Raw genomic sequence first — 26,071 nt, 5'->3', positions numbered from 1 at the left:
TACTCCCTCCGGTCCTATTTACAAGAAACAATTTACTTTTTAGATACATTAAATAATTTATGTATTTGGTTTAGGTTCTTGACTAGATACATACATTATTCAATGTATCTAAAAAGTCAACTTTCTCTTGTAAATAGGACCGGAGGGAGTAGTTAATAAGGATAATTTGGTAAAATAACCATTCTCTTTCTTTTAATCATTGCATTTCTTAATATGCGTGTAAACACCTAAAACGACACTCATTTTGAAACGGAGGGAGTATCATCTAGCAAAACTCGCATAATGAATTTCAATCAGGACTATCATCTAACCAAAGTCGATACAAATTACTTTAATAAATTTTAGCTGCTACCATAATTATAACATGTTTGTGAGAAAAAAAATTAATGTGCTGACACAATCATAAACAATACCTGATAAGTGCTTGGCTAAGTCTCCATTAGACATATACTCTAGATTAGAGCCATGTTGGTGCCATCATCACAATACCCTATAAGACCTGTCAAGTATTTATGATGAACTACAGCAAAAAGTTTGGCCTGTGAATCAGAAAGGAAAACCATAATTCCTTCAGTTCACAAGAACATCGTTGAAGCTATAATATGTGTGAATAAACATGATAAAATTTGAAAATTAATTAATTCATGATACTACCTCTGCTTGAAATTGCAGATATCCTTGAGTTGATGAGGAAGATAGCATTTTGACAGCTACCTCAGTATCATGATCAATCCAGCCATGGTAGACTGTTCCAGATGCTCCTTTCTCCACAACCTTTTCAAAGTTTCTGGTAATGTTTAACACTTCTTCATAGCTGAATTCTTGTTTCTTTGACTCTAATTTTTATACACGTTGAGTGTAGTCAACCAATTTACCGATCATAAATTGTCAAATTATTAAAAATAATGTTAACTTCGATCCTGATTATCTTAAAAATCACACTTAAGATGATGATGTGTAATTAGTCGACAGTGTAAATTATTTTTACATTTAAATTACATACCCAATTAAATCATCTATTTTTATTCTATTGTTCGGCTCCTACCAATGTCAATGGAATAGAAAGCCAAACCTACCTTGGTGTCTCTTGTAGTATATGCGAAAAGAAATCATTGCTACTACTAGTATAATGAAAGCTCCACCAACTGATACTACTAATGGAACTAAAACCTTACTCCCATTTCTCTTGTTGCATGAATCTGAGGTGCAAAGATTTGAATTTCTACCAAAACTTGCACATACAGTAATATATAATCATGTTATTTATTTGACATAGTTTGACACCATACATTTTTGATATATAAATGAGATAAATCACTAACACATCACGTACAAAAGGTTCATAAAATATGTAAAAGTAAAACTTTAAATAGAACATACTTGGATTCAAGTATGTTCTATTTAAAGTTTTACTGTAAAAGTAAAACTTTAAATAGAACATACTTGGATTCGAGCATACTATTCTTTGAACGCACAAGGAGTTGTATTGGAATTGATCCTGATAGCCAGCGGCGAAGCTAATACAATTTTTACGAGGGGGCCAAATATAAAGAAATAATAAAATATATTTTAAGAATTAATATATTAAACTTAATTAATAAGTAAAATAAGTTTGCAATAAATTTTCCTTATATTTAATGAAGCGACAACGAAGAAAATAAAATCTAACAATAATTATTTATAAAATTTGTACTCTATGAAGTTTTAACAAGTCAAATTTATTTATAATTGACACTAAACTAAATAGATTATAAGTATTTTCTTTAAATAATCTCTCTTTTAAACCAACAAAATTGTTTAGAGTAGCCAAGTAATATATTAATGGGGTAGCTATATTTTAAAACTATACAAATTATGCAAGGTTTATTTTTCTTTTGGGGTAGCCAATGCTACCCCATTGTTATGAAGGGATTCGCCCCTGCTGATAGCTGATTTCCTTCCAAGTTTCTTCAGTAAATAAAAAAGTAATTACTCTTTACATGCTTTCATTCTCGACAAGAATATATTTTGAGCACCTCAAGCAATATAATTAATTGAATAATCAAGTCAGCCTAGGATAACTTAGATGAAGATAGTTGACTTACAGAACTCTCAAGAAGCGTAGCTGAGATAGGAAATCAGGCACAGCACCAGTCAAATTGTTATTCGACAAAACCTTAACATTCTATTTTGTGATCAACTTATTAGCTTGCTATTTGTTTTTCGTGTACATAATAGATTCAAGAACTTACAAATATTCTATTGACTTCAGATTGGATATCCCAGAAGCTATAGTTCCAATTAAACCGCTGGAAGTTAAGTTCCAGAAGCTATAGTTCCTGAAGGATTATCATCGGCGTATGCATTTCATTTCATGCCACATAACTTACAAGTATATGATCCTTGGCGAATCCGTACCAACATAGCTGCAGTTTAGGCCATTCCACAAGTAAGACACTGGAGTACAAGGATCTCCTGCCAGTTTCTCTTGATCCCATAAGTTGACTTCACATTTAGGATAGCATCAACTATTATCATAAGGAAAACAAAATTAAGACTATACAGTGAATACGAATAGGGTTAAGAATGTTTTTTCCCTCTGTAATATAGGTTATTTCCAAGTTTCCTCCCAAGAAATTTTCGGTTTGGTTTACGTCCTCGTAAAATTATTTTTTTTCCAAAATACCCCCTCCCCCATCCAACTCAGCAAAATGTAATACGTGGCGCTGATTTGACATTTTTTTATTTTTTATTTTTATTTTAATTGGCCACGTGTGAAAAACATTTTACACGTCATATTTTATTTTTAAAAATACAAAATATCCAAAAAATCAGAAAAATATTTAATTTTTTTTTAAAATCGAAAAAAATTAAGCATTTTTTTCTAAAATAATAAAATTTCAGAAAAAATTACAAAATTTTAAAAAATCTGAAAAATATTCAGATTTTTCCCAATTCTTTTTTAAAAAATTAAGTTTTTTCTTAAAAAAAAATCAGAAAAAATATTAAGATTTTATTTAAATTAAAAAAATTAGAAAAAAATACTTCGTTTTTTTTAAATTAGGTAAGACATTTAAAAATTCTGGAATTTAATTTAAAAAAAATTGAAAAAATTTCGAAATTTTTAAAAAACGTCAGATTTTTTTCTTCCAAAAAACTGTTTTTTTATTTTAATTTTTCTACTAAAAAAATCTGGAAAAATTTCTTTGAAAATAAAAAATAATTAAAAATTTAGAAAATAATTTTTAGTAGAAATTTTTTTAAAAAAATAGCTTTTTCGAAAAAAATCTGACATTTTTAAAAATTTTCAAAATTTTTTCATTATGAAAATTAAATTCTAGAATTTTTAATTTTTTTTCTGATTTGTTCTAATTTTTTAATTTTTTTTAATATTTTTTTAGTTTTGGGAAAAAATCTAAATTTTTTCGATATTTTTTGTATTTTTAAAAATAAAATCTGATGTGGAAAATTAATTTCACACGTGGCCATTTAATAAAAATATAAAAAAATGCCAAATCAGCGCCACGTATTACATTTTGCTGAGTTGGATGGGGGAGGGGAGTATTCTGAAAAAAAAAATTTACGAGGACGAAAACCAAACCGAAAATTTCTTAGGGGGGGAACCTGGAAATGACTACAAAAGGAAAAACACTATTAACCCATACGAATAAGATTGTAAGAATAGTCCATGTAAATAATGAAGTGCATGGTCTTGAATTAATTGTTAATAGATATTTGAGATTAAAATCAATGCATCTAACTAAATAGTACATACCATCGGTTTGATATGTTTCTGATTGTAAGAAGTCCTTTGCCATATATGTCTCGACGACATTGAATAGTGGTGGAAGAGTTGATCTACTAGTCTTATTAAACCAAAGTTCCAACTTCGTTTCACTAATAACTGATATATAATACAGGTTCTGAAGATACAAAGGAATGAATAGGTCACTATTTATAAGCTGCCCATTTACAAAAATGTTGAACTCTCTAATTTGATTTGCATCGAGCTTCTGGATTTCAGCAAAGTGCATGTACACATAATATGTGGAGGCATTATACTTGGGAAGGAAGGAAAATTCCAAGTTGTCACTGGCAGCTTAGATATAAGTTTTCACTATGCAACCATAGGCCAGCCGAAGGTGATTGATGCTCAGTACAGGATGCATGTACTTGACAAAAATAAAGCAAAAGCATTAAAAACAAAGTGCATTGCAAACCCCTCATGTCATGGTTAATGCTCCAGAAACATGACTTCAGAGCAAAATCCTTTAGATTGGGGCGTAATATACCGGCCCAAACCCGATGGCAAAGCGTAAATAATCGAACTTATAAGAACAATTCAATAACCATAACCCTACTATCATATAAATCCAACCTCTTCTCTTTCGCTTCTCTGCGCTGCATAATTAAGGTTTTTGACTGAGGCCGATTTCACAGAGCGAAGAAGAGATGAAAAAACTTGAGCAAGTTCATTGTTTTGGGAGGAAGAAGAACATTGTGGCCGTCACCTACTGCAAATGCAGTCGTGGATTGATCAAGATCAATGGAGCACTAAGCGAGTTGGTTGAACCAGAGATCCTTCGCTTCAAGGCATTTGAACCAATCCTCTTGTTGGGAAAGCACCGCTTCGTCGGCGTGGACATGCACATCTGTGTGAATGGAGGTGGTCATACCGCTCAGATGTACGCCATCAGGCAGAGTATTGCAAAGGCTTTGGTTGCTTATTACCAGAAGTTTGTCGATGAACAGAGCAAGAAGGAGACCAAGGATATTCTGGAGAGGTATGATAGGACTTTGCTTGTTGCTGATCCTATGTGTTGTGAGCTTCAGAAGTTTGGTGGACATGGTGCTCGTGCTAGGTTCCAGAAATCTTACCGTTGAAGGTGTTTGTTTGGGAGGAATGGAGAAAGAGGTGTTTTTTTTAGTTGTTTGTTTAAGATTTCGGTTCATGTTATATGTTGTGGAAACTTTTTATGTTGTTTCGTAGTACTATGATACTATCATTTTGATATTATGATTTGAATTGTTTTTTAGGTTTGTATTGGATTTTTGAAGCATCACATAAATCTATGTTTTTGTTTTGAATTTCTGCGTATATTTAAGGTTTCGTTCATCATTGTTTTCTGGCTATGTTGAAATTATTGAAATTGAAATATCCTTGCAAGAATCATGGTGAAGTGATATTATTCAATGTGCCCGTTTGGATGTGTTTATATTTGAGCTTATGAAAAATAGCTTGTACATAAGCTTATAATAAGCCAATCCAAACGGGTTCTATGCAGCACAAACACTTCTGATTGAACCCAACACATGTGATTACATCGAATTTTCATATCATTTTACTAGTGTCGGCGAGTTGTGTCCGGTGTCCGTGTTTCATAGATATTATTTGAAGCTTAAACTGTGATATTTCTAGAGCTGTGAATTATGGTTGTTCTAGGGCTATGTTCTTACTTGCTTGCATAAATTGCACAATTAAGCTCTAGGTTGTGTATGTTTATTTACCTTGATCTGTTTTCAATGTCTTTACCAATGTTCTTGGGTACTGATGTTGTTGTGCATGACAATTTAAGTTGATGTATTGCCAGTTTTTCAAAGAAGTTAAAATGATTTTGTTGTTGGGTACTGATTTAGTTGTGGATGACAATTTAAGTTGGTGTATTACCAATTTTTCAATGAAGTTAAAATGATTTTGTAATGATTAATTATTTTGAAATCAAATGCTTCAGTTTTTTCAGAATCATGGCTACAAGTTAGGAATTACTTGTTTACAAGATGTGGAGTTTTCATAAGTTAGAAACTAAATCAAATATGTTTTTAAGAATACCTGTCTTTGGGTCAAATAATTTGGGTTCAAACTGAAATTTATCTAAATAGGGATGTGATAGGGGTTTCTTTGATAATGAGGGAGACCATGCAATGTAGGGATTTTGAATGGTAAAATATTATTGTTTGTGGTATGAATTATTTCAAACCAAATTTGGCAGTTTATTCAGGACGTGGATCCTTATGTTTGAATCCAATATGAGTGGATTATGCCCATCATCTCACCATTATAACTCATTGAGTTATATAACTTCAAAAATATATAAGTGGGACAGTGAATTTTAATGGTGAGGCAACCCTCTTCGGTTGGATTCAAATATGAGATCAACATCCTAAATTATAAACAAGATGGGAAACAGTATAATGAAGTTAATAAACAGATTTATTTTTTACAAGATGTGGAGTTTTCATAAGTTATAAACTTCATTTTAATGTTTCTTACCCTTTAAACAGCCGGTCAATTTCCTTGCCTGTTATGCAGGTTATCTTTATCTGCTATAGGTACCTATGCAGAAATGGTAAGAGGCTATGATTTTCAAAAATGAAGTGTTGGATCTATTGGTTAGATGGGAAGTGGTTCATGAATGGGAGATTCTTAGAAATAATGTTGCGTTTGTTGAAACCTGAAGGTAAGAAAGGATGTATGGTAAAGGGGGTGGAAGAGCACAAGTGTACACAGTTAAATTTTTATAACAAAATACTTTGCAATATAGTTTTGGATTTAATTTATGATTTTTTTATTTTTAAAAGATATTTCACGCTGTTATTGCTGAATATTGGTGTGTTTGGATTGTGAGTATTCATGGTGATTGGCGGAACCGTACGTTAGAGGGAGTTACTCTTTGGAGTTATATGTTGGACCACATGTTTATTTCTAAGTAACCATGAATACTAACATGTTGTTATTAACGTTTTTCGTTTTATGATCTCCTTAATCGTGATTGAGTAAGTAAAATTCATGTGAATGAATTTGAGGTATAATATATATGCATCACAGTGATATAAAATAGCACAATATAAAATAGTTATAAGATAATTTTCTTATATTGTTTGTTACTCTATTGGTATCATACAACAACTTTTGCGAAAAAAACATATTCAATATACAACGTGGTTAATCTGAGATACCAATTAAGCAAAGAATAAATACATGTACGCCAGCAATATCTACAACAAAAATTTTCTCACTCGATGTCCTAAGCTTTGAACCTCAATAACCAAAGTAGGCATTGCCAACCACGTTGGATAGGTAAACAACATGGCTATGACTTCCATGGTTTATTTTTACATTCTCTAAAAATTCAGCCAAAATGGATGTTAAGAATATTTCCTCGTCAATTTAGGGAGGCGCAGAAAGTGGCCGATTTGAATTGAATCTTAACATGTGACAATTCGTTGGATAGGTAAACAACATAGCTACGACTTCCATGGTTTATTTTTACATTCTCTATAAATTCGGCCAAAATGGATGTTAAGAAAATTTCCTTGTCAATTTAGGGAATTTACTCGTTTTCAACCGTTTAACCCTAAACACTAAACCCTAAACCCTAAACCGAAACCCTAAACCCTAAACCCTACACCCTAAACCCTGAATTGAACCCTAAAGCTTAAACCCTAAACCCTAAACCCTAAACCCTGAATTGAACCCCAAACCCTAAACCTGAATTGAATCCTAAACCCCAAACCCTAAACCCTAAACCCTGAATTGAACCCCAAACCCCAAACCCTAAACCCTAAACCCCAAACCCTAACCCCTAAACCCTAAATCCTAAACCCCTAAACCCTAAACCCTAACCCCTAACCCCTAAACCCTAAACCCTAACCCCTAACTCCTAAACCCTAAACCCTAAACCTTAAACCCTAAACCCTAAAACCCTAAAACCCTAAACCCTATTTTTCATTCTCTAAAAATTCGGCCAAAATGGATGTTAAGAAAATTTCCTCGTTAATTTCGTGATTTTACTCGTTTTCAACCCTTTTTTACTAGGAAGCCCAGAAAGTGACAGATTTGAATTGAATCTTAGCATGTGACAATTCGTTGGATAGGTAAACAACATAGCTACGACTTCCATGGTTTATTTTTACATTCCTTAAAAATTCGGCCAAAATGAATGTTAAGATAATTTCCTCGTCAATTTAGGGAGGCCCAGAAAGTGGCCGAGTTGAATTGAATCTTAGCATGTGACAATTCGGTGGATAGGTAAACAACATAGCTACGACTTCCAAGGTTTATTTTTACATTCTCTAAAATTTCGGCCAAAATGGATGTTAAGAAAATTTCCTCGTCAATTTAGGGAATTTACTCGTTTTCAACCGTTTTTTACTAGGAAGCCCAGAAAGTGGCCGATTTGAATTGAATCTTAGCATGTGACAATTCGTTGGATAGGTAAATAACATAGCTACGACTTCCATGGTTTATTTTTACATTCTCTAAAAATTCGGCCAAAATGGATGTTAAGAAAATTTCCTTGTCAATTTAGGGAATTTACTCGTTTTCAACCGGTTTTTTACTAGGAAGCCCAGGAAGTGGCCGATTTGAATTAAATCTTAGCATGTGACAATTCGTTGGATAGGTAAACAACACAGCTACGACTTCCATGGTTTATTTTTACATTCTCTAAAAATTCGGCCAAAATGGATGTTAAGAAAATTTCCTCGTCAATTTGGGGAATTTACTCGTTTTCAACCACTTTTTACTAGGAAGCCCAGAAAGTGGCCGATTTGAATTGAATCTTAGCATGTGACAATTCGTTGGATAGGTAAACAACATAGCTACAACTTCCATGGATTATTTTTACATTCTCTAAAAATTCAGCCAAAATGTAGGTTAAGAAAATTTCCTCGTCAATTTAGGGAAGCCCAGAAAGTGGCCGATTTGAATTGAATCTTAGCATGTGACAATTCGTTGGATAGGTAAACAACATGGCTATGACTTCCATGGTTTATTTTTACATTCCCTAAAAATTCAGCCAAAATGGATGTTAATAAAATTTCCTCGTCAATTTAGGGAGGCGCAGAAAGTGGCCGATTTGAATTGAATCTTAGCATGTGAAAATTCGTTGGATAGGTAAATAACATAGCTACGACTTCCATGGTTTATTTTTACATTATCTAAAAATTCGGCCAAAATGGATGTTAAGAAAATTTCCTTGTCAATTTAGGGAATTTACTCAACCGGTTTTTTACTAGGAAGCCCAGAAAGTGGCGGATTTGAATTGAATCTTAGCATGTGACAATTCGTTGGATAGGTAAACAACACAACTAAGACTTCCATGGTTTATTTTTACATTCTCTAAAAATTCGGCCAAAATGGATGTTAAGAAAATTTCCTCGTCAATTTAGGGAATTTACTCGTTTTCAACCGGTTTTTTACTAGGAAGCCCAGAAAGTGGCCGATTTGAATTGAATCTTAGCATGTGACAATTCGTTGGATAGGTAAACAACACAGCTACGACTTCCATTGTTTATTTTTACATTCTCTAAAAATTCGGCCAAAATGGATGTTAAGAAAATTTTCTCGTCAATTCAGGGTTCAGGGTTCACGGTTCAGGGTTCAGGGTTCATGGTTCAGGGTTCAAGGGTTCGAGGGTTCGAAGGTTCGGGGGTTCGGGGTCCGGGGGTTCGGGGTCCGGGGGTCCGGGGTCCGGGGGTCGGGGGTCCGGGGTCCGGGGGTCGGGGGTCCGAGGTCCGGGGTCCGAGGTCCGGGGTCCGAGGTCCGGGGGTCCGGGGTCCGAGGGTCCGGGGGTCCGGGGGTCCGGGGGTTCGGGTTTAGGGGTTTAGGGTTTATGGGTTTAGGGTTTAGGGGTTTAGGGTGTAGGGTGTAGGGTTTAGGGTTTAGGGTTTAGGGTTGAGGGTTTAGGGTTGAGGGTTTAGGGTTTAGGGTTTAGGGTTTAGGGTTGAGGGTTGAGGGTTTAGGGTTGAGGGTTGCGGGTTGAGGGTTGAGGGTTGAGGGTTGAGGGTTGAGGGTTTAGGGTTGAGGGTTGAGGGTTGAGGGTTTAGGGTTTTAGGGTTTAGGGTTGAGGGTTTAGGGTTGAGGGTTGAGGGTTTAGGGTTGAGGGTTGAGGGTTTAGGGTTGAGGGTTTAGGGTTGAGGGTTTTAGGGTTTAGGGTTTAGGGTTTAGGGTTTTAGGTAAACAACATAGCTACGACTTCCATGGTTTATTTTTACATTCTCTAAAAATTCGGCCAAAATGGATGTTAAGAAAATTTCCTCGTCAATTTGGGGAATTTACTCGTTTTCAACCACTTTTTACTAGGAAGCCCAGAAAGTGGCCGATTTGAATTGAATCTTAGCATGTGACAATTCGTTGGATAGGTAAACAACATAGCTACAACTTCCATGGATTATTTTTACATTCTCTAAAAATTCAGCCAAAATGTAGGTTAAGAAAATTTCCTCGTCAATTTAGGGAAGCCCAGAAAGTGGCCGATTTGAATTGAATCTTAGCATGTGACAATTCGTTGGATAGGTAAACAACATGGCTATGACTTCCATGGTTTATTTTTACATTCCCTAAAAATTCAGCCAAAATGGATGTTAATAAAATTTCCTCGTCAATTTAGGGAGGCGCAGAAAGTGGCCGATTTGAATTGAATCTTAGCATGTGAAAATTCGTTGGATAGGTAAATAACATAGCTACGACTTCCATGGTTTATTTTTACATTATCTAAAAATTCGGCCAAAATGGATGTTAAGAAAATTTCCTTGTCAATTTAGGGAATTTACTCAACCGGTTTTTTACTAGGAAGCCCAAAAAGTGGCGGATTTGAATTGAATCTTAGCATGTGACAATTCGTTGGATAGGTAAACAACACAACTAAGACTTCCATGGTTTATTTTTACATTCTCTAAAAATTCGGCCAAAATGGATGTTAAGAAAATTTCCTCGTCAATTTAGGGAATTTACTCGTTTTCAACCGGTTTTTTACTAGGAAGCCCAGAAAGTGGCCGATTTGAATTGAATCTTAGCATGTGACAATTCGTTGGATAGGTAAACAACACAGCTACGACTTCCATTGTTTATTTTTACATTCTCTAAAAATTCGGCCAAAATGGATGTTAAGAAAATTTTCTCGTCAATTCAGGGTTCAGGGTTCACGGTTCAGGGTTCAGGGTTCATGGTTCAGGGTTCAAGGGTTCGAGGGTTCGAAGGTTCGGGGGTTCGGGGTCCGGGGGTTCGGGGTCCGGGGGTCCGGGGTCCGGGGGTCGGGGGTCCGGGGTCCGGGGGTCGGGGGTCCGAGGTCCGGGGTCCGAGGTCCGGGGTCCGAGGTCCGGGGGTCCGGGGTCCGAGGGTCCGGGGGTCCGGGGGTCCGGGGGTTCGGGTTTAGGGGTTTAGGGTTTATGGGTTTAGGGTTTAGGGGTTTAGGGTGTAGGGTGTAGGGTTTAGGGTTTAGGGTTTAGGGTTGAGGGTTTAGGGTTGAGGGTTTAGGGTTTAGGGTTTAGGGTTTAGGGTTGAGGGTTGAGGGTTTAGGGTTGAGGGTTGCGGGTTGAGGGTTGAGGGTTGAGGGTTGAGGGTTGAGGGTTTAGGGTTGAGGGTTGAGGGTTGAGGGTTTAGGGTTTTAGGGTTTAGGGTTGAGGGTTTAGGGTTGAGGGTTGAGGGTTTAGGGTTGAGGGTTGAGGGTTTAGGGTTGAGGGTTTAGGGTTGAGGGTTTTAGGGTTTAGGGTTTAGGGTTTAGGGTTTTAGGTAAACAACATAGCTACGACTTCCATGGTTTATTTTTACATTCTCTAAAAATTCGGCCAAAATGGATGTTAAGAAAATTTCCTCGTCAATTTGGGGAATTTACTCGTTTTCAACCACTTTTTACTAGGAAGCCCAGAAAGTGGCCGATTTGAATTGAATCTTAGCATGTGACAATTCGTTGGATAGGTAAACAACATAGCTACAACTTCCATGGATTATTTTTACATTCTCTAAAAATTCAGCCAAAATGTAGGTTAAGAAAATTTCCTCGTCAATTTAGGGAAGCCCAGAAAGTGGCCGATTTGAATTGAATCTTAGCATGTGACAATTCGTTGGATAGGTAAACAACATGGCTATGACTTCCATGGTTTATTTTTACATTCCCTAAAAATTCAGCCAAAATGGATGTTAAGAAAATTTCCTTGTCAATTTAGGGAATTTACTCGTTTTCAACCGGTTTTTTACTAGGAAGCCCAGGAAGTGGCCGATTTGAATTAAATCTTAGCATGTGACAATTCGTTGGATAGGTAAACAACACAGCTACGACTTCCATGGTTTATTTTTACATTCTCTAAAAATTCGGCCAAAATGGATGTTAAGAAAATTTCCTCGTCAATTTGGGGAATTTACTCGTTTTCAACCACTTTTTACTAGGAAGCCCAGAAAGTGGCCGATTTGAATTGAATCTTAGCATGTGACAATTCGTTGGATAGGTAAACAACATAGCTACAACTTCCATGGATTATTTTTACATTCTCTAAAAATTCAGCCAAAATGTAGGTTAAGAAAATTTCCTCGTCAATTTAGGGAAGCCCAGAAAGTGGCCGATTTGAATTGAATCTTAGCATGTGACAATTCGTTGGATAGGTAAACAACATGGCTATGACTTCCATGGTTTATTTTTACATTCCCTAAAAATTCAGCCAAAATGGATGTTAATAAAATTTCCTCGTCAATTTAGGGAGGCGCAGAAAGTGGCCGATTTGAATTGAATCTTAGCATGTGAAAATTCGTTGGATAGGTAAATAACATAGCTACGACTTCCATGGTTTATTTTTACATTATCTAAAAATTCGGCCAAAATGGATGTTAAGAAAATTTCCTTGTCAATTTAGGGAATTTACTCAACCGGTTTTTTACTAGGAAGCCCAGAAAGTGGCGGATTTGAATTGAATCTTAGCATGTGACAATTCGTTGGATAGGTAAACAACACAACTACGACTTCCATGGTTTATTTTTACATTCTCTAAAAATTCGGCCAAAATGGATGTTAAGAAAATTTCCTCGTCAATTTAGGGAATTTACTCGTTTTCAACCGGTTTTTTACTAGGAAGCCCAGAAAGTGGCCGATTTGAATTGAATCTTAGCATGTGACAATTCGTTGGATAGGTAAACAACACAGCTACGACTTCCATGGTTTATTTTTACATTCTCTAAAAATTCGGCCAAAATGGATGTTAAGAAAATTTCCTCGTCAATTTAGGGAATTTACTCGTTTTCAACCGGTTTTTTACTAGGAAGCCCAGAAAGTGGCCGATTTGAATTGAATCTTAGCATGTGACAATTCGTTGGATAGGTAAACAACACAGCTACGACTTCCATTGTTTATTTTTACATTCTCTAAAAATTCGGCCAAAATGGATGTTAAGAAAATTTTCTCGTCAATTCAGGGTTCAGGGTTCACGGTTCAGGGTTCAGGGTTCATGGTTCAGGGTTCAAGGGTTCGAGGGTCCGGGGGTTCGGGGTCCGGGGGTTCGGGGTCCGGGGGTCCGGGGTCCGGGGGTCGGGGGTCCGGGGTCCGGGGGTCGGGGGTCCGAGGGTCCAGGGTCCGAGGTCCGGGGTCCGAGGTCCGGGGGTCCGGGGTCCGAGGGTCCGGGGGTCCGGGGGTCCGGGGGTTCGGGTTTAGGGGTTTAGGGTTTATGGGTTTAGGGTTTAGGGGTTTAGGGTGTAGGGTGTAGGGTTTAGGGTTTAGGGTTTAGGGTTGAGGGTTTAGGGTTGAGGGTTTAGGGTTTAGGGTTTAGGGTTGAGGGTTGAGGGTTTAGGGTTGAGGGTTGCGGGTTGAGGGTTGAGGGTTGAGGGTTTAGGGTTGAGGGTTGAGGGTTTAGGGTTGAGGGTTGAGGGTTGAGGGTTTAGGGTTTTAGGGTTTAGGGTTGAGGGTTTAGGGTTGAGGGTTGAGGGTTTAGGGTTGAGGGTTGAGGGTTTAGGGTTGAGGGTTTAGGGTTGAGGGTTTTAGGGTTTAGGGTTTAGGGTTTAGGGTTTTAGGTAAACAACATAGCTACGACTTCCATGGTTTATTTTTACATTCTCTAAAAATTCGGCCAAAATGGATGTTAAAAAATTTCCTCGTCAATTTAGGGAGGCCAAAAAAGTGGCCGATTTGAATTGAATCTTAGCATGTGACAATTCGTTGGATAGGTAAACAGCATATCTATGACTTCCATGGTTTATTTTTACATTCTCTAAAAATTCGGCCAAAATGGATGTTAAGAAAATTTCCTCGTCAATTAAGGGAGGCCAAGAAAGTGGCCGATTTGAATTGAATCTTAGCATGTGACAATTCGTTGGATAGGTAAACAACATAGCTACGACTTCCATGGCTTATTTTTACATTCTCTAAAAATTCGTCCAAAATGGATCTTAAGAAAATTTCCTCGTCAATTTAGGGAGGCCCAGAAAGTGGCCGATTTGAATTGAATCTTAGCATGTGACAATTCGTTGGATAGGTAAACAACATAGCTACGACTTCCATGGTTTATTTTTACATTCTCTAAAAATTCGTCCAAAATGGATGTTAAGAAAATTTCCTCGTCAATTTAGGGAGGCCCAGAAAGTGGCCGATTTGAATTGAATCTTAGCATGTGACAATTCGTTGGATAGGTAAACAACATAGCTACGACTTCCATGGTTTATTTTTACATTCTCAAAAAATTCGGCCAAAATGGATGTTAAGAAAATTTCCTTGTCAATTTAGGGAATTTACTCGTTTTCAACCGTTTAACCCTAAACACTAAACCCTAAACCCTAAACCCTAAACCGAAACCCTAAACCCTAAACCCTAAACCCTAAACCCTGAATTGAACCCTAAAGCTTAAACCCTAAACCCTAAACCCTAAACCCTGAATTGAACCCCAAACCCTAAACCCTGAATTGAATCCTAAACCCCAAACCCTAAACCCTAAACCCTGAATTGAACCCCAAACCCCAAACCCTAAACCCTAAACCCTAAACCCCAAACCCTAACCCCTAAACCCTAAATCCTAAACCCCTAAACCCTAAACCCTAACACCTAACCCCTAAACCCTAAACCCTAACCCCTAACTCCTAAACCCTAAACCCTAAACCTTAAACCCTAAACCCTAAAACCCTAAAACCCTAAACCCTATTTTTACATTCTCTAAAAATTCGGCCAAAATGGATGTTAAGAAAATTTCCTCGTTAATTTCGTGATTTTACTCGTTTTCAACCCTTTTTTACTAGGAAGCCCAGAAAGTGACCGATTTGAATTGAATCTTAGCATGTGACAATTCGTTGGATAGGTAAACAACACAGCTACGACTTCCATTGTTTATTTTTACATTCTCTAAAAATTCGGCCAAAATGGATGTTAAGAAAATTTTCTCGTCAATTCAGGGTTCAGGGTTCACGGTTCAGGGTTCAGGGTTCATGGTTCAGGGTTCAAGGGTTCGAGGGTTCGAAGGTTCGGGGGTTCGGGGGTTCGGTGTCCGGGGGTTCGGGGTCCGGGGGTCCGGGGTCCGGGGGTCGGGGGTCCGGGGTCCGGGGGTCGGGGGTCCGAGGGTCCGGGGTCCGAGGTCCGGGGTCCGGGGTCCGAGGGTCCGGGGGTCCGGGGGTCCGGGGGTTCGGGTTTAGGGGTTTAGGGTTTATGGGTTTAGGGTTTAGGGGTTTAGGGTGTAGGGTGTAGGGTTTAGGGTTTAGGGTTTAGGGTTGAGGGTTTAGGGTTGAGGGTTTAGGGTTTAGGGTTTAGGGTTTAGGGTTGAGGGTTGAGGGTTTAGGGTTGAGGGTTGCGGGTTGAGGGTTGAGGGTTGAGGGTTTAGGGTTGAGGGTTGAGGGTTGAGGGTTTAGGGTTGAGGGTTGAGGGTTGAGGGTTTAGGGTTTTAGGGTTTAGGGTTGAGGGTTTAGGGTTGAGGGTTGAGGGTTTAGGGTTGAGGGTTTAGGGTTGAGGGTTTTAGGGTTTAGGGTTTAGGGTTTAGGGTTTAGGGTTTTAGGTAAACAACATAGCTACGACTTCCATGGTTTATTTTTACATTCTCTAAAAATTCGGCCAAAATGGATGTTAAAAAATTTCCTCGTCAATTTAGGGAGGCCAAAAAAGTGGCCGATTTGAATTGAATCTTAGCATGTGACAATTCGTTGGATAGGTAAACAGCATATCTATGACTTCCATGGTTTATTTTTACATTCTTTAAAAATTCGGCCAAAATGGATGTTAAGAAAATTTCCTCGTCAATTAAGGGAGGCCAAGAAAGTGGCCGATTTGAATTGAATCTTAGCATGTGACAATTCGTTGGATAGGTAAACAACATAGCTACGACTTCCATGGCTTATTTTTACATTCTCTAAAAATTCGTCCAAAATGGATCTTAAGAAAATTTCCTCGTCAATTTAGGGAGGCCCAGAAAGTGGCTGATTTGAATTGAATCTTAGCATGTGACAATTCGTTGGATAGGTAAACAACATAGCTACGACTTCCATGGTTTATTTTTACATTCTCAAAAAATTCGGCCAAAATGGATGTTAAGAAAATTTCCTTGTCAATTTAGGGAATTTACTCGTTTTCAACCGTTTAACCCTAAACACTAAACCCTAAACCCTAAACCGAAACCCTAAACCCTAAACCCTACACCCTAAACCCTGAATTGAACCCTAAAGCTTAAACCCTAAACCCTAAACCCTAAACCCTGAATTGAACCCCAAACCCTAAACCTGAATTGAATCCTAAACCCCAAACCCTAAACCCTAAACCCTGAATTGAACCCCAAACCCCAAACCCTAAACCCTAAACCCCAAACCCTAACCCCTAAACCCTAAATCCTAAACCCCTAAACCCTAAACCCTAACCCCTAACCCCTAAACCCTAAACCCTAACCCCTAACTCCTAAACCCTAAACCCTAAACCTTAAACCCTAAACCCTAAAACCCTAAAACCCTAAACCCTATTTTTCATTCTCTAAAAATTTGGCCAAAATGGATGTTAAGAAAATTTCCTCGTTAATTTCGTGATTTTACTCGTTTTCAACCCTTTTTTACTAGGAAGCCCAGAAAGTGACAGATTTGAATTGAATCTTAGCATGTGACAATTCGTTGGATAGGTAAACAACATAGCTACGACTTCCATGGTTTATTTTTACATTCCTTAAAAATTCGGCCAAAATGAATGTTAAGATAATTTCCTCGTCAATTTAGGGAGGCCCAGAAAGTGGCCGAGTTGAATTGAATCTTAGCATGTGACAATTCGGTGGATAGGTAAACAACATAGCTACGACTTCCAAGGTTTATTTTTACATTCTCTAAAATTTCGGCCAAAATGGATGTTAAGAAAATTTCCTCGTCAATTTAGGGAATTTACTCGTTTTCAACCGTTTTTTACTAGGAAGCCCAGAAAGTGGCCGATTTGAATTGAATCTTAGCATGTGACAATTCGTTGGATAGGTAAATAACATAGCTACGACTTCCATGGTTTATTTTTACATTCTCTAAAAATTCGGCCAAAATGGATGTTAAGAAAATTTCCTTGTCAATTTAGGGAATTTACTCGTTTTCAACCGGTTTTTTACTAGGAAGCCCAGGAAGTGGCCGATTTGAATTAAATCTTAGCATGTGACAATTCGTTGGATAGGTAAACAACACAGCTACGACTTCCATGGTTTATTTTTACATTCTCTAAAAATTCGGCCAAAATGGATGTTAAGAAAATTTCCTCGTCAATTTGGGGAATTTACTCGTTTTCAACCACTTTTTACTAGGAAGCCCAGAAAGTGGCCGATTTGAATTGAATCTTAGCATGTGACAATTCGTTGGATAGGTAAACAACATAGCTACAACTTCCATGGATTATTTTTACATTCTCTAAAAATTCAGCCAAAATGTAGGTTAAGAAAATTTCCTCGTCAATTTAGGGAAGCCCAGAAAGTGGCCGATTTGAATTGAATCTTAGCATGTGACAATTCGTTGGATAGGTAAACAACATGGCTATGACTTCCATGGTTTATTTTTACATTCCCTAAAAATTCAGCCAAAATGGATGTTAATAAAATTTCCTCGTCAATTTAGGGAGGCGCAGAAAGTGGCCGATTTGAATTGAATCTTAGCATGTGAAAATTCGTTGGATAGGTAAATAACATAGCTACGACTTCCATGGTTTATTTTTACATTATCTAAAAATTCGGCCAAAATGGATGTTAAGAAAATTTCCTTGTCAATTTAGGGAATTTACTCAACCGGTTTTTTACTAGGAAGCCCAGAAAGTGGCGGATTTGAATTGAATCTTAGCATGTGACAATTCGTTGGATAGGTAAACAACACAACTACGACTTCCATGGTTTATTTTTACATTCTCTAAAAATTCGGCCAAAATGGATGTTAAGAAAATTTCCTCGTCAATTTAGGGAATTTACTCGTTTTCAACCGGTTTTTTACTAGGAAGCCCAGAAAGTGGCCGATTTGAATTGAATCTTAGCATGTGACAATTCGTTGGATAGGTAAACAACACAGCTACGACTTCCATTGTTTATTTTTACATTCTCTAAAAATTCGGCCAAAATGGATGTTAAGAAAATTTTCTCGTCAATTCAGGGTTCAGGGTTCACGGTTCAGGGTTCAGGGTTCATGGTTCAGGGTTCAAGGGTTCGAGGGTTCGAAGGTTCGGGGGTTCGGGGTCCGGGGGTTCGGGGTCCGGGGGTCCGGGGTCCGGGGGTCGGGGGTCCGGGGTCCGGGGGTCGGGGGTCCGAGGGTCCAGGGTCCGAGGTCCGGGGTCCGAGGTCCGGGGGTCCGGGGTCCGAGGGTCCGGGGGTCCGGGGGTCCGGGGGTTCGGGTTTAGGGGTTTAGGGTTTATGGGTTTAGGGTTTAGGGGTTTAGGGTGTAGGGTGTAGGGTTTAGGGTTTAGGGTTTAGGGTTGAGGGTTTAGGGTTGAGGGTTTAGGGTTTAGGGTTTAGGGTTTAGGGTTGAGGGTTGAGGGTTTAGGGTTGAGGGTTGCGGGTTGAGGGTTGAGGGTTGAGGGTTGAGGGTTGAGGGTTTAGGGTTGAGGGTTGAGGGTTGAGGGTTTAGGGTTTTAGGGTTTAGGGTTGAGGGTTTAGGGTTGAGGGTTGAGGGTTTAGGGTTGAGGGTTGAGGGTTTAGGGTTGAGGGTTTAGGGTTGAGGGTTTTAGGGTTTAGGGTTTAGGGTTTTAGGTAAACAACATAGCTACGACTTCCATGGTTTATTTTTACATTCTCTAAAAATTCGGCCAAAATGGATGTTAAGAAAATTTCCTCGTCAATTTGGGGAATTTACTCGTTTTCAACCACTTTTTACTAGGAAGCCCAGAAAGTGGCCGATTTGAATTGAATCTTAGCATGTGACAATTCGTTGGATAGGTAAACAACATAGCTACAACTTCCATGGATTATTTTTACATTCTCTAAAAATTCAGCCAAAATGTAGGTTAAGAAAATTTCCTCGTCAATTTAGGGAAGCCCAGAAAGTGGCCGATTTGAATTGAATCTTAGCATGTGACAATTCGTTGGATAGGTAAACAACATGGCTATGACTTCCATGGTTTATTTTTACATTCCCTAAAAATTCAGCCAAAATGGATGTTAAGAAAATTTCCTTGTCAATTTAGGGAATTTACTCGTTTTCAACCGGTTTTTTACTAGGAAGCCCAGGAAGTGGCCGATTTGAATTAAATCTTAGCATGTGACAATTCGTTGGATAGGTAAACAACACAGCTACGACTTCCATGGTTTATTTTTACATTCTCTAAAAATTCGGCCAAAATGGATGTTAAGAAAATTTCCTCGTCAATTTGGGGAATTTACTCGTTTTCAACCACTTTTTACTAGGAAGCCCAGAAAGTGGCCGATTTGAATTGAATCTTAGCATGTGACAATTCGTTGGATAGGTAAACAACATAGCTACAACTTCCATGGATTATTTTTACATTCTCTAAAAATTCAGCCAAAATGTAGGTTAAGAAAATTTCCTCGTCAATTTAGGGAAGCCCAGAAAGTGGCCGATTTGAATTGAATCTTAGCATGTGACAATTCGTTGGATAGGTAAACAACATGGCTATGACTTCCATGGTTTATTTTTACATTCCCTAAAAATTCAGCCAAAATGGATGTTAATAAAATTTCCTCGTCAATTTAGGGAGGCGCAGAAAGTGGCCGATTTGAATTGAATCTTAGCATGTGAAAATTCGTTGGATAGGTAAATAACATAGCTACGACTTCCATGGTTTATTTTTACATTATCTAAAAATTCGGCCAAAATGGATGTTAAGAAAATTTCCTTGTCAATTTAGGGAATTTACTCAACCGGTTTTTTACTAGGAAGCCCAGAAAGTGGCGGATTTGAATTGAATCTTAGCATGTGACAATTCGTTGGATAGGTAAACAACACAACTACGACTTCCATGGTTTATTTTTACATTCTCTAAAAATTCGGCCAAAATGGATGTTAAGAAAATTTCCTCGTCAATTTAGGGAATTTACTCGTTTTCAACCGGTTTTTTACTAGGAAGCCCAGAAAGTGGCCGATTTGAATTGAATCTTAGCATGTGACAATTCGTTGGATAGGTAAACAACACAGCTACGACTTCCATGGTTTATTTTTACATTCTCTAAAAATTCGGCCAAAATGGATGTTAAGAAAATTTCCTCGTCAATTTAGGGAATTTACTCGTTTTCAACCGGTTTTTTACTAGGAAGCCCAGAAAGTGGCCGATTTGAATTGAATCTTAGCATGTGACAATTCGTTGGATAGGTAAACAACACAGCTACGACTTCCATTGTTTATTTTTACATTCTCTAAAAATTCGGCCAAAATGGATGTTAAGAAAATTTTCTCGTCAATTCAGGGTTCAGGGTTCACGGTTCAGGGTTCAGGGTTCATGGTTCAGGGTTCAAGGGTTCGAGGGTCCGGGGGTTCGGGGTCCGGGGGTTCGGGGTCCGGGGGTCCGGGGTCCGGGGGTCGGGGGTCCGGGGTCCGGGGGTCGGGGGTCCGAGGGTCCAGGGTCCGAGGTCCGGGGTCCGAGGTCCGGGGGTCCGGGGTCCGAGGGTCCGGGGGTCCGGGGGTCCGGGGGTTCGGGTTTAGGGGTTTAGGGTTTATGGGTTTAGGGTTTAGGGGTTTAGGGTGTAGGGTGTAGGGTTTAGGGTTTAGGGTTTAGGGTTGAGGGTTTAGGGTTGAGGGTTTAGGGTTTAGGGTTTAGGGTTGAGGGTTGAGGGTTTAGGGTTGAGGGTTGCGGGTTGAGGGTTGAGGGTTGAGGGTTTAGGGTTGAGGGTTGAGGGTTTAGGGTTGAGGGTTGAGGGTTGAGGGTTTAGGGTTTTAGGGTTTAGGGTTGAGGGTTTAGGGTTGAGGGTTGAGGGTTTAGGGTTGAGGGTTGAGGGTTTAGGGTTGAGGGTTTAGGGTTGAGGGTTTTAGGGTTTAGGGTTTAGGGTTTAGGGTTTTAGGTAAACAACATAGCTACGACTTCCATGGTTTATTTTTACATTCTCTAAAAATTCGGCCAAAATGGATGTTAAAAAATTTCCTCGTCAATTTAGGGAGGCCAAAAAAGTGGCCGATTTGAATTGAATCTTAGCATGTGACAATTCGTTGGATAGGTAAACAGCATATCTATGACTTCCATGGTTTATTTTTACATTCTCTAAAAATTCGGCCAAAATGGATGTTAAGAAAATTTCCTCGTCAATTAAGGGAGGCCAAGAAAGTGGCCGATTTGAATTGAATCTTAGCATGTGACAATTCGTTGGATAGGTAAACAACATAGCTACGACTTCCATGGCTTATTTTTACATTCTCTAAAAATTCGTCCAAAATGGATCTTAAGAAAATTTCCTCGTCAATTTAGGGAGGCCCAGAAAGTGGCCGATTTGAATTGAATCTTAGCATGTGACAATTCGTTGGATAGGTAAACAACATAGCTACGACTTCCATGGTTTATTTTTACATTCTCTAAAAATTCGTCCAAAATGGATGTTAAGAAAATTTCCTCGTCAATTTAGGGAGGCCCAGAAAGTGGCCGATTTGAATTGAATCTTAGCATGTGACAATTCGTTGGATAGGTAAACAACATAGCTACGACTTCCATGGTTTATTTTTACATTCTCAAAAAATTCGGCCAAAATGGATGTTAAGAAAATTTCCTTGTCAATTTAGGGAATTTACTCGTTTTCAACCGTTTAACCCTAAACACTAAACCCTAAACCCTAAACCCTAAACCGAAACCCTAAACCCTAAACCCTAAACCCTAAACCCTGAATTGAACCCTAAAGCTTAAACCCTAAACCCTAAACCCTAAACCCTGAATTGAACCCCAAACCCTAAACCCTGAATTGAATCCTAAACCCCAAACCCTAAACCCTAAACCCTGAATTGAACCCCAAACCCCAAACCCTAAACCCTAAACCCTAAACCCCAAACCCTAACCCCTAAACCCTAAATCCTAAACCCCTAAACCCTAAACCCTAACACCTAACCCCTAAACCCTAAACCCTAACCCCTAACTCCTAAACCCTAAACCCTAAACCTTAAACCCTAAACCCTAAAACCCTAAAACCCTAAACCCTATTTTTACATTCTCTAAAAATTCGGCCAAAATGGATGTTAAGAAAATTTCCTCGTTAATTTCGTGATTTTACTCGTTTTCAACCCTTTTTTACTAGGAAGCCCAGAAAGTGACCGATTTGAATTGAATCTTAGCATGTGACAATTCGTTGGATAGGTAAACAACACAGCTACGACTTCCATTGTTTATTTTTACATTCTCTAAAAATTCGGCCAAAATGGATGTTAAGAAAATTTTCTCGTCAATTCAGGGTTCAGGGTTCACGGTTCAGGGTTCAGGGTTCATGGTTCAGGGTTCAAGGGTTCGAGGGTTCGAAGGTTCGGGGGTTCGGGGGTTCGGTGTCCGGGGGTTCGGGGTCCGGGGGTCCGGGGTCCGGGGGTCGGGGGTCCGGGGTCCGGGGGTCGGGGGTCCGAGGGTCCGGGGTCCGAGGTCCGGGGTCCGGGGTCCGAGGGTCCGGGGGTCCGGGGGTCCGGGGGTTCGGGTTTAGGGGTTTAGGGTTTATGGGTTTAGGGTTTAGGGGTTTAGGGTGTAGGGTGTAGGGTTTAGGGTTTAGGGTTTAGGGTTGAGGGTTTAGGGTTGAGGGTTTAGGGTTTAGGGTTTAGGGTTTAGGGTTGAGGGTTGAGGGTTTAGGGTTGAGGGTTGCGGGTTGAGGGTTGAGGGTTGAGGGTTTAGGGTTGAGGGTTGAGGGTTGAGGGTTTAGGGTTGAGGGTTGAGGGTTGAGGGTTTAGGGTTTTAGGGTTTAGGGTTGAGGGTTTAGGGTTGAGGGTTGAGGGTTTAGGGTTGAGGGTTTAGGGTTGAGGGTTTTAGGGTTTAGGGTTTAGGGTTTAGGGTTTAGGGTTTTAGGTAAACAACATAGCTACGACTTCCATGGTTTATTTTTACATTCTCTAAAAATTCGGCCAAAATGGATGTTAAAAAATTTCCTCGTCAATTTAGGGAGGCCAAAAAAGTGGCCGATTTGAATTGAATCTTAGCATGTGACAATTCGTTGGATAGGTAAACAGCATATCTATGACTTCCATGGTTTATTTTTACATTCTTTAAAAATTCGGCCAAAATGGATGTTAAGAAAATTTCCTCGTCAATTAAGGGAGGCCAAGAAAGTGGCCGATTTGAATTGAATCTTAGCATGTGACAATTCGTTGGATAGGTAAACAACATAGCTACGACTTCCATGGCTTATTTTTACATTCTCTAAAAATTCGTCCAAAATGGATCTTAAGAAAATTTCCTCGTCAATTTAGGGAGGCCCAGAAAGTGGCTGATTTGAATTGAATCTTAGCATGTGACAATTCGTTGGATAGGTAAACAACATAGCTACGACTTCCATGGTTTATTTTTACATTCTCTAAAAATTCGTCCAAAATGGATGTTAAGAAAATTTCCTCGTCAATTTAGGGAGGCCCAGAAAGTGGCCGATTTGAATTGAATCTTAGCATGTGACAATTCGTTGGATAGGTAAACAACATAGCTACAACTTCCATGGATTATTTTTACATTCTCTAAAAATTCAGCCAAAATGTAGGTTAAGAAAATTTCCTCGTCAATTTAGGGAAGCCCAGAAAGTGGCCGATTTGAATTGAATCTTAGCATGTGACAATTCGTTGGATAGGTAAACAACATGGCTATGACTTCCATGGTTTATTTTTACATTCCCTAAAAATTCAGCCAAAATGGATGTTAATAAAATTTCCTCGTCAATTTAGGGAGGCGCAGAAAGTGGCCGATTTGAATTGAATCTTAGCATGTGAAAATTCGTTGGATAGGTAAATAACATAGCTACGACTTCCATGGTTTATTTTTACATTATCTAAAAATTCGGCCAAAATGGATGTTAAGAAAATTTCCTTGTCAATTTAGGGAATTTACTCAACCGGTTTTTTACTAGGAAGCCCAGAAAGTGGCGGATTTGAATTGAATCTTAGCATGTGACAATTCGTTGGATAGGTAAACAACACAACTACGACTTCCATGGTTTATTTTTACATTCTCTAAAAATTCGGCCAAAATGGATGTTAAGAAAATTTCCTCGTCAATTTAGGGAATTTACTCGTTTTCAACCGGTTTTTTACTAGGAAGCCCAGAAAGTGGCCGATTTGAATTGAATCTTAGCATGTGACAATTCGTTGGATAGGTAAACAACACAGCTACGACTTCCATTGTTTATTTTTACATTCTCTAAAAATTCGGCCAAAATGGATGTTAAGAAAATTTTCTCGTCAATTCAGGGTTCAGGGTTCACGGTTCAGGGTTCAGGGTTCATGGTTCAGGGTTCAAGGGTTCGAGGGTTCGAAGGTTCGGGGGTCCGGGGTCCGGGGGTCGGGGGTCCGGGGTCCGGGGGTCGGGGGTCCGAGGGTCCAGGGTCCGAGGTCCGGGGTCCGAGGTCCGGGGGTCCGGGGTCCGAGGGTCCGGGAGTCCGGGGGTCCGGGGGTTCGGGTTTAGGGGTTTAGGGTTTATGGGTTTAGGGTTTAGGGGTTTAGGGTGTAGGGTGTAGGGTTTAGGGTTTAGGGTTTAGGGTTGAGGGTTTAGGGTTGAGGGTTTAGGGTTTAGGGTTTAGGGTTTAGGGTTGAGGGTTGAGGGTTTAGGGTTGAGGGTTGCGGGTTGAGGGTTGATGGTTGAGGGTTTAGGGTTGAGGGTTGAGGGTTTAGGGTTGAGGGTTGAGGGTTGAGGGTTTAGGGTTTTAGGGTTTAGGGTTGAGGGTTTAGGGTTGAGGGTTGAGGGTTTAGGGTTGAGGGTTGAGGGTTTAGGGTTGAGGGTTTAGGGTTGAGGGTTTTAGGGTTTAGGGTTTAGGGTTTAGGGTTTTAGGTAAACAACATAGCTACGACTTCCATGGTTTATTTTTACATTCTCTAAAAATTCGGCCAAAATGGATGTTAAAAAATTTCCTCGTCAATTTAGGGAGGCCAAAAAAGTGGCCGATTTGAATTGAATCTTAGCATGTGACAATTCGTTGGATAGGTAAACAGCATATCTATGACTTCCATGGTTTATTTTTACATTCTCTAAAAATTCGGCCAAAATGGATGTTAAGAAAATTTCCTCGTCAATTAAGGGAGGCTAAGAAAGTGGCCGATTTGAATTGAATCTTAGCATGTGACAATTCGTTGGATAGGTAAACAACATAGCTACGACTTCCATGGCTTATTTTTACATTCTCTAAAAATTCGTCCAAAATGGATCTTAAGAAAATTTCCTCGTCAATTTAGGGAGGCCCAGAAAGTGGCCGATTTGAATTGAATCTTAGCATGTGACAATTCGTTGGATAGGTAAACAACATAGCTACGACTTCCATGGTTTATTTTTACATTCTCTAAAAATTCGTCCAAAATGGATGTTAAGAAAATTTCCTCGTCAATTTAGGGAGGCCCAGAAAGTGGCCGATTTGAATTGAATCTTAGCATGTGACAATTCGTTGGATAGGTAAACAACATAGCTACGACTTCCATGGTTTATTTTTACATTCTCAAAAAATTCGGCCAAAATGGATGTTAAGAAAATTTCCTTGTCAATTTAGGGAATTTACTCGTTTTCAACCGTTTAACCCTAAACACTAAACCCTAAACCCTAAACCCTAAACCGAAACCCTAAACCCTAAACCCTAAACCCTAAACCCTGAATTGAACCCTAAAGCTTAAACCCTAAACCCTAAACCCTAAACCCTGAATTGAACCCCAAACCCTAAACCCTGAATTGAATCCTAAACCCCAAACCCTAAACCCTAAACCCTGAATTGAACCCCAAACCCCAAACCCTAAACCCTAAACCCTAAACCCCAAACCCTAACCCCTAAACCCTAA

At 39.0% G+C, this 26,071-nt stretch overlaps 1 protein-coding gene and 1 pseudogene across 1 annotated transcript; one reads left to right on the top strand and one right to left on the bottom strand.

Annotated features, from left to right (window-relative positions):
* LOC146925638 (putative leucine-rich repeat receptor-like protein kinase At2g19210) lies at nt 1-4,386 on the bottom strand (annotated as a pseudogene).
* A 45-nt stretch (nt 4,387-4,431) lies between these two features.
* On the top strand, nt 4,432-4,863 carry LOC146925637 (small ribosomal subunit protein uS9-like). The gene has a single exon (XM_085758085.1). The coding sequence runs from the start codon at nt 4,432-4,434 to the stop codon at nt 4,861-4,863; it is 432 nt and encodes a 143-aa protein (XP_085614211.1).
* The last annotated feature ends 21,208 nt before the right edge of the window (nt 4,864-26,071 follow it).

This window comes from Medicago sativa, chromosome 4, assembly GCF_051527215.1.
Source record: "Medicago sativa cultivar Bolivia chromosome 4, Bolivia_mono, whole genome shotgun sequence".
Taxonomy (NCBI): Eukaryota; Viridiplantae; Streptophyta; class Magnoliopsida; order Fabales; family Fabaceae; genus Medicago; species Medicago sativa.
Note: the sequence above shows the minus strand (reverse complement) of the source record. Positions and strands in the feature narration are given on the sequence as shown.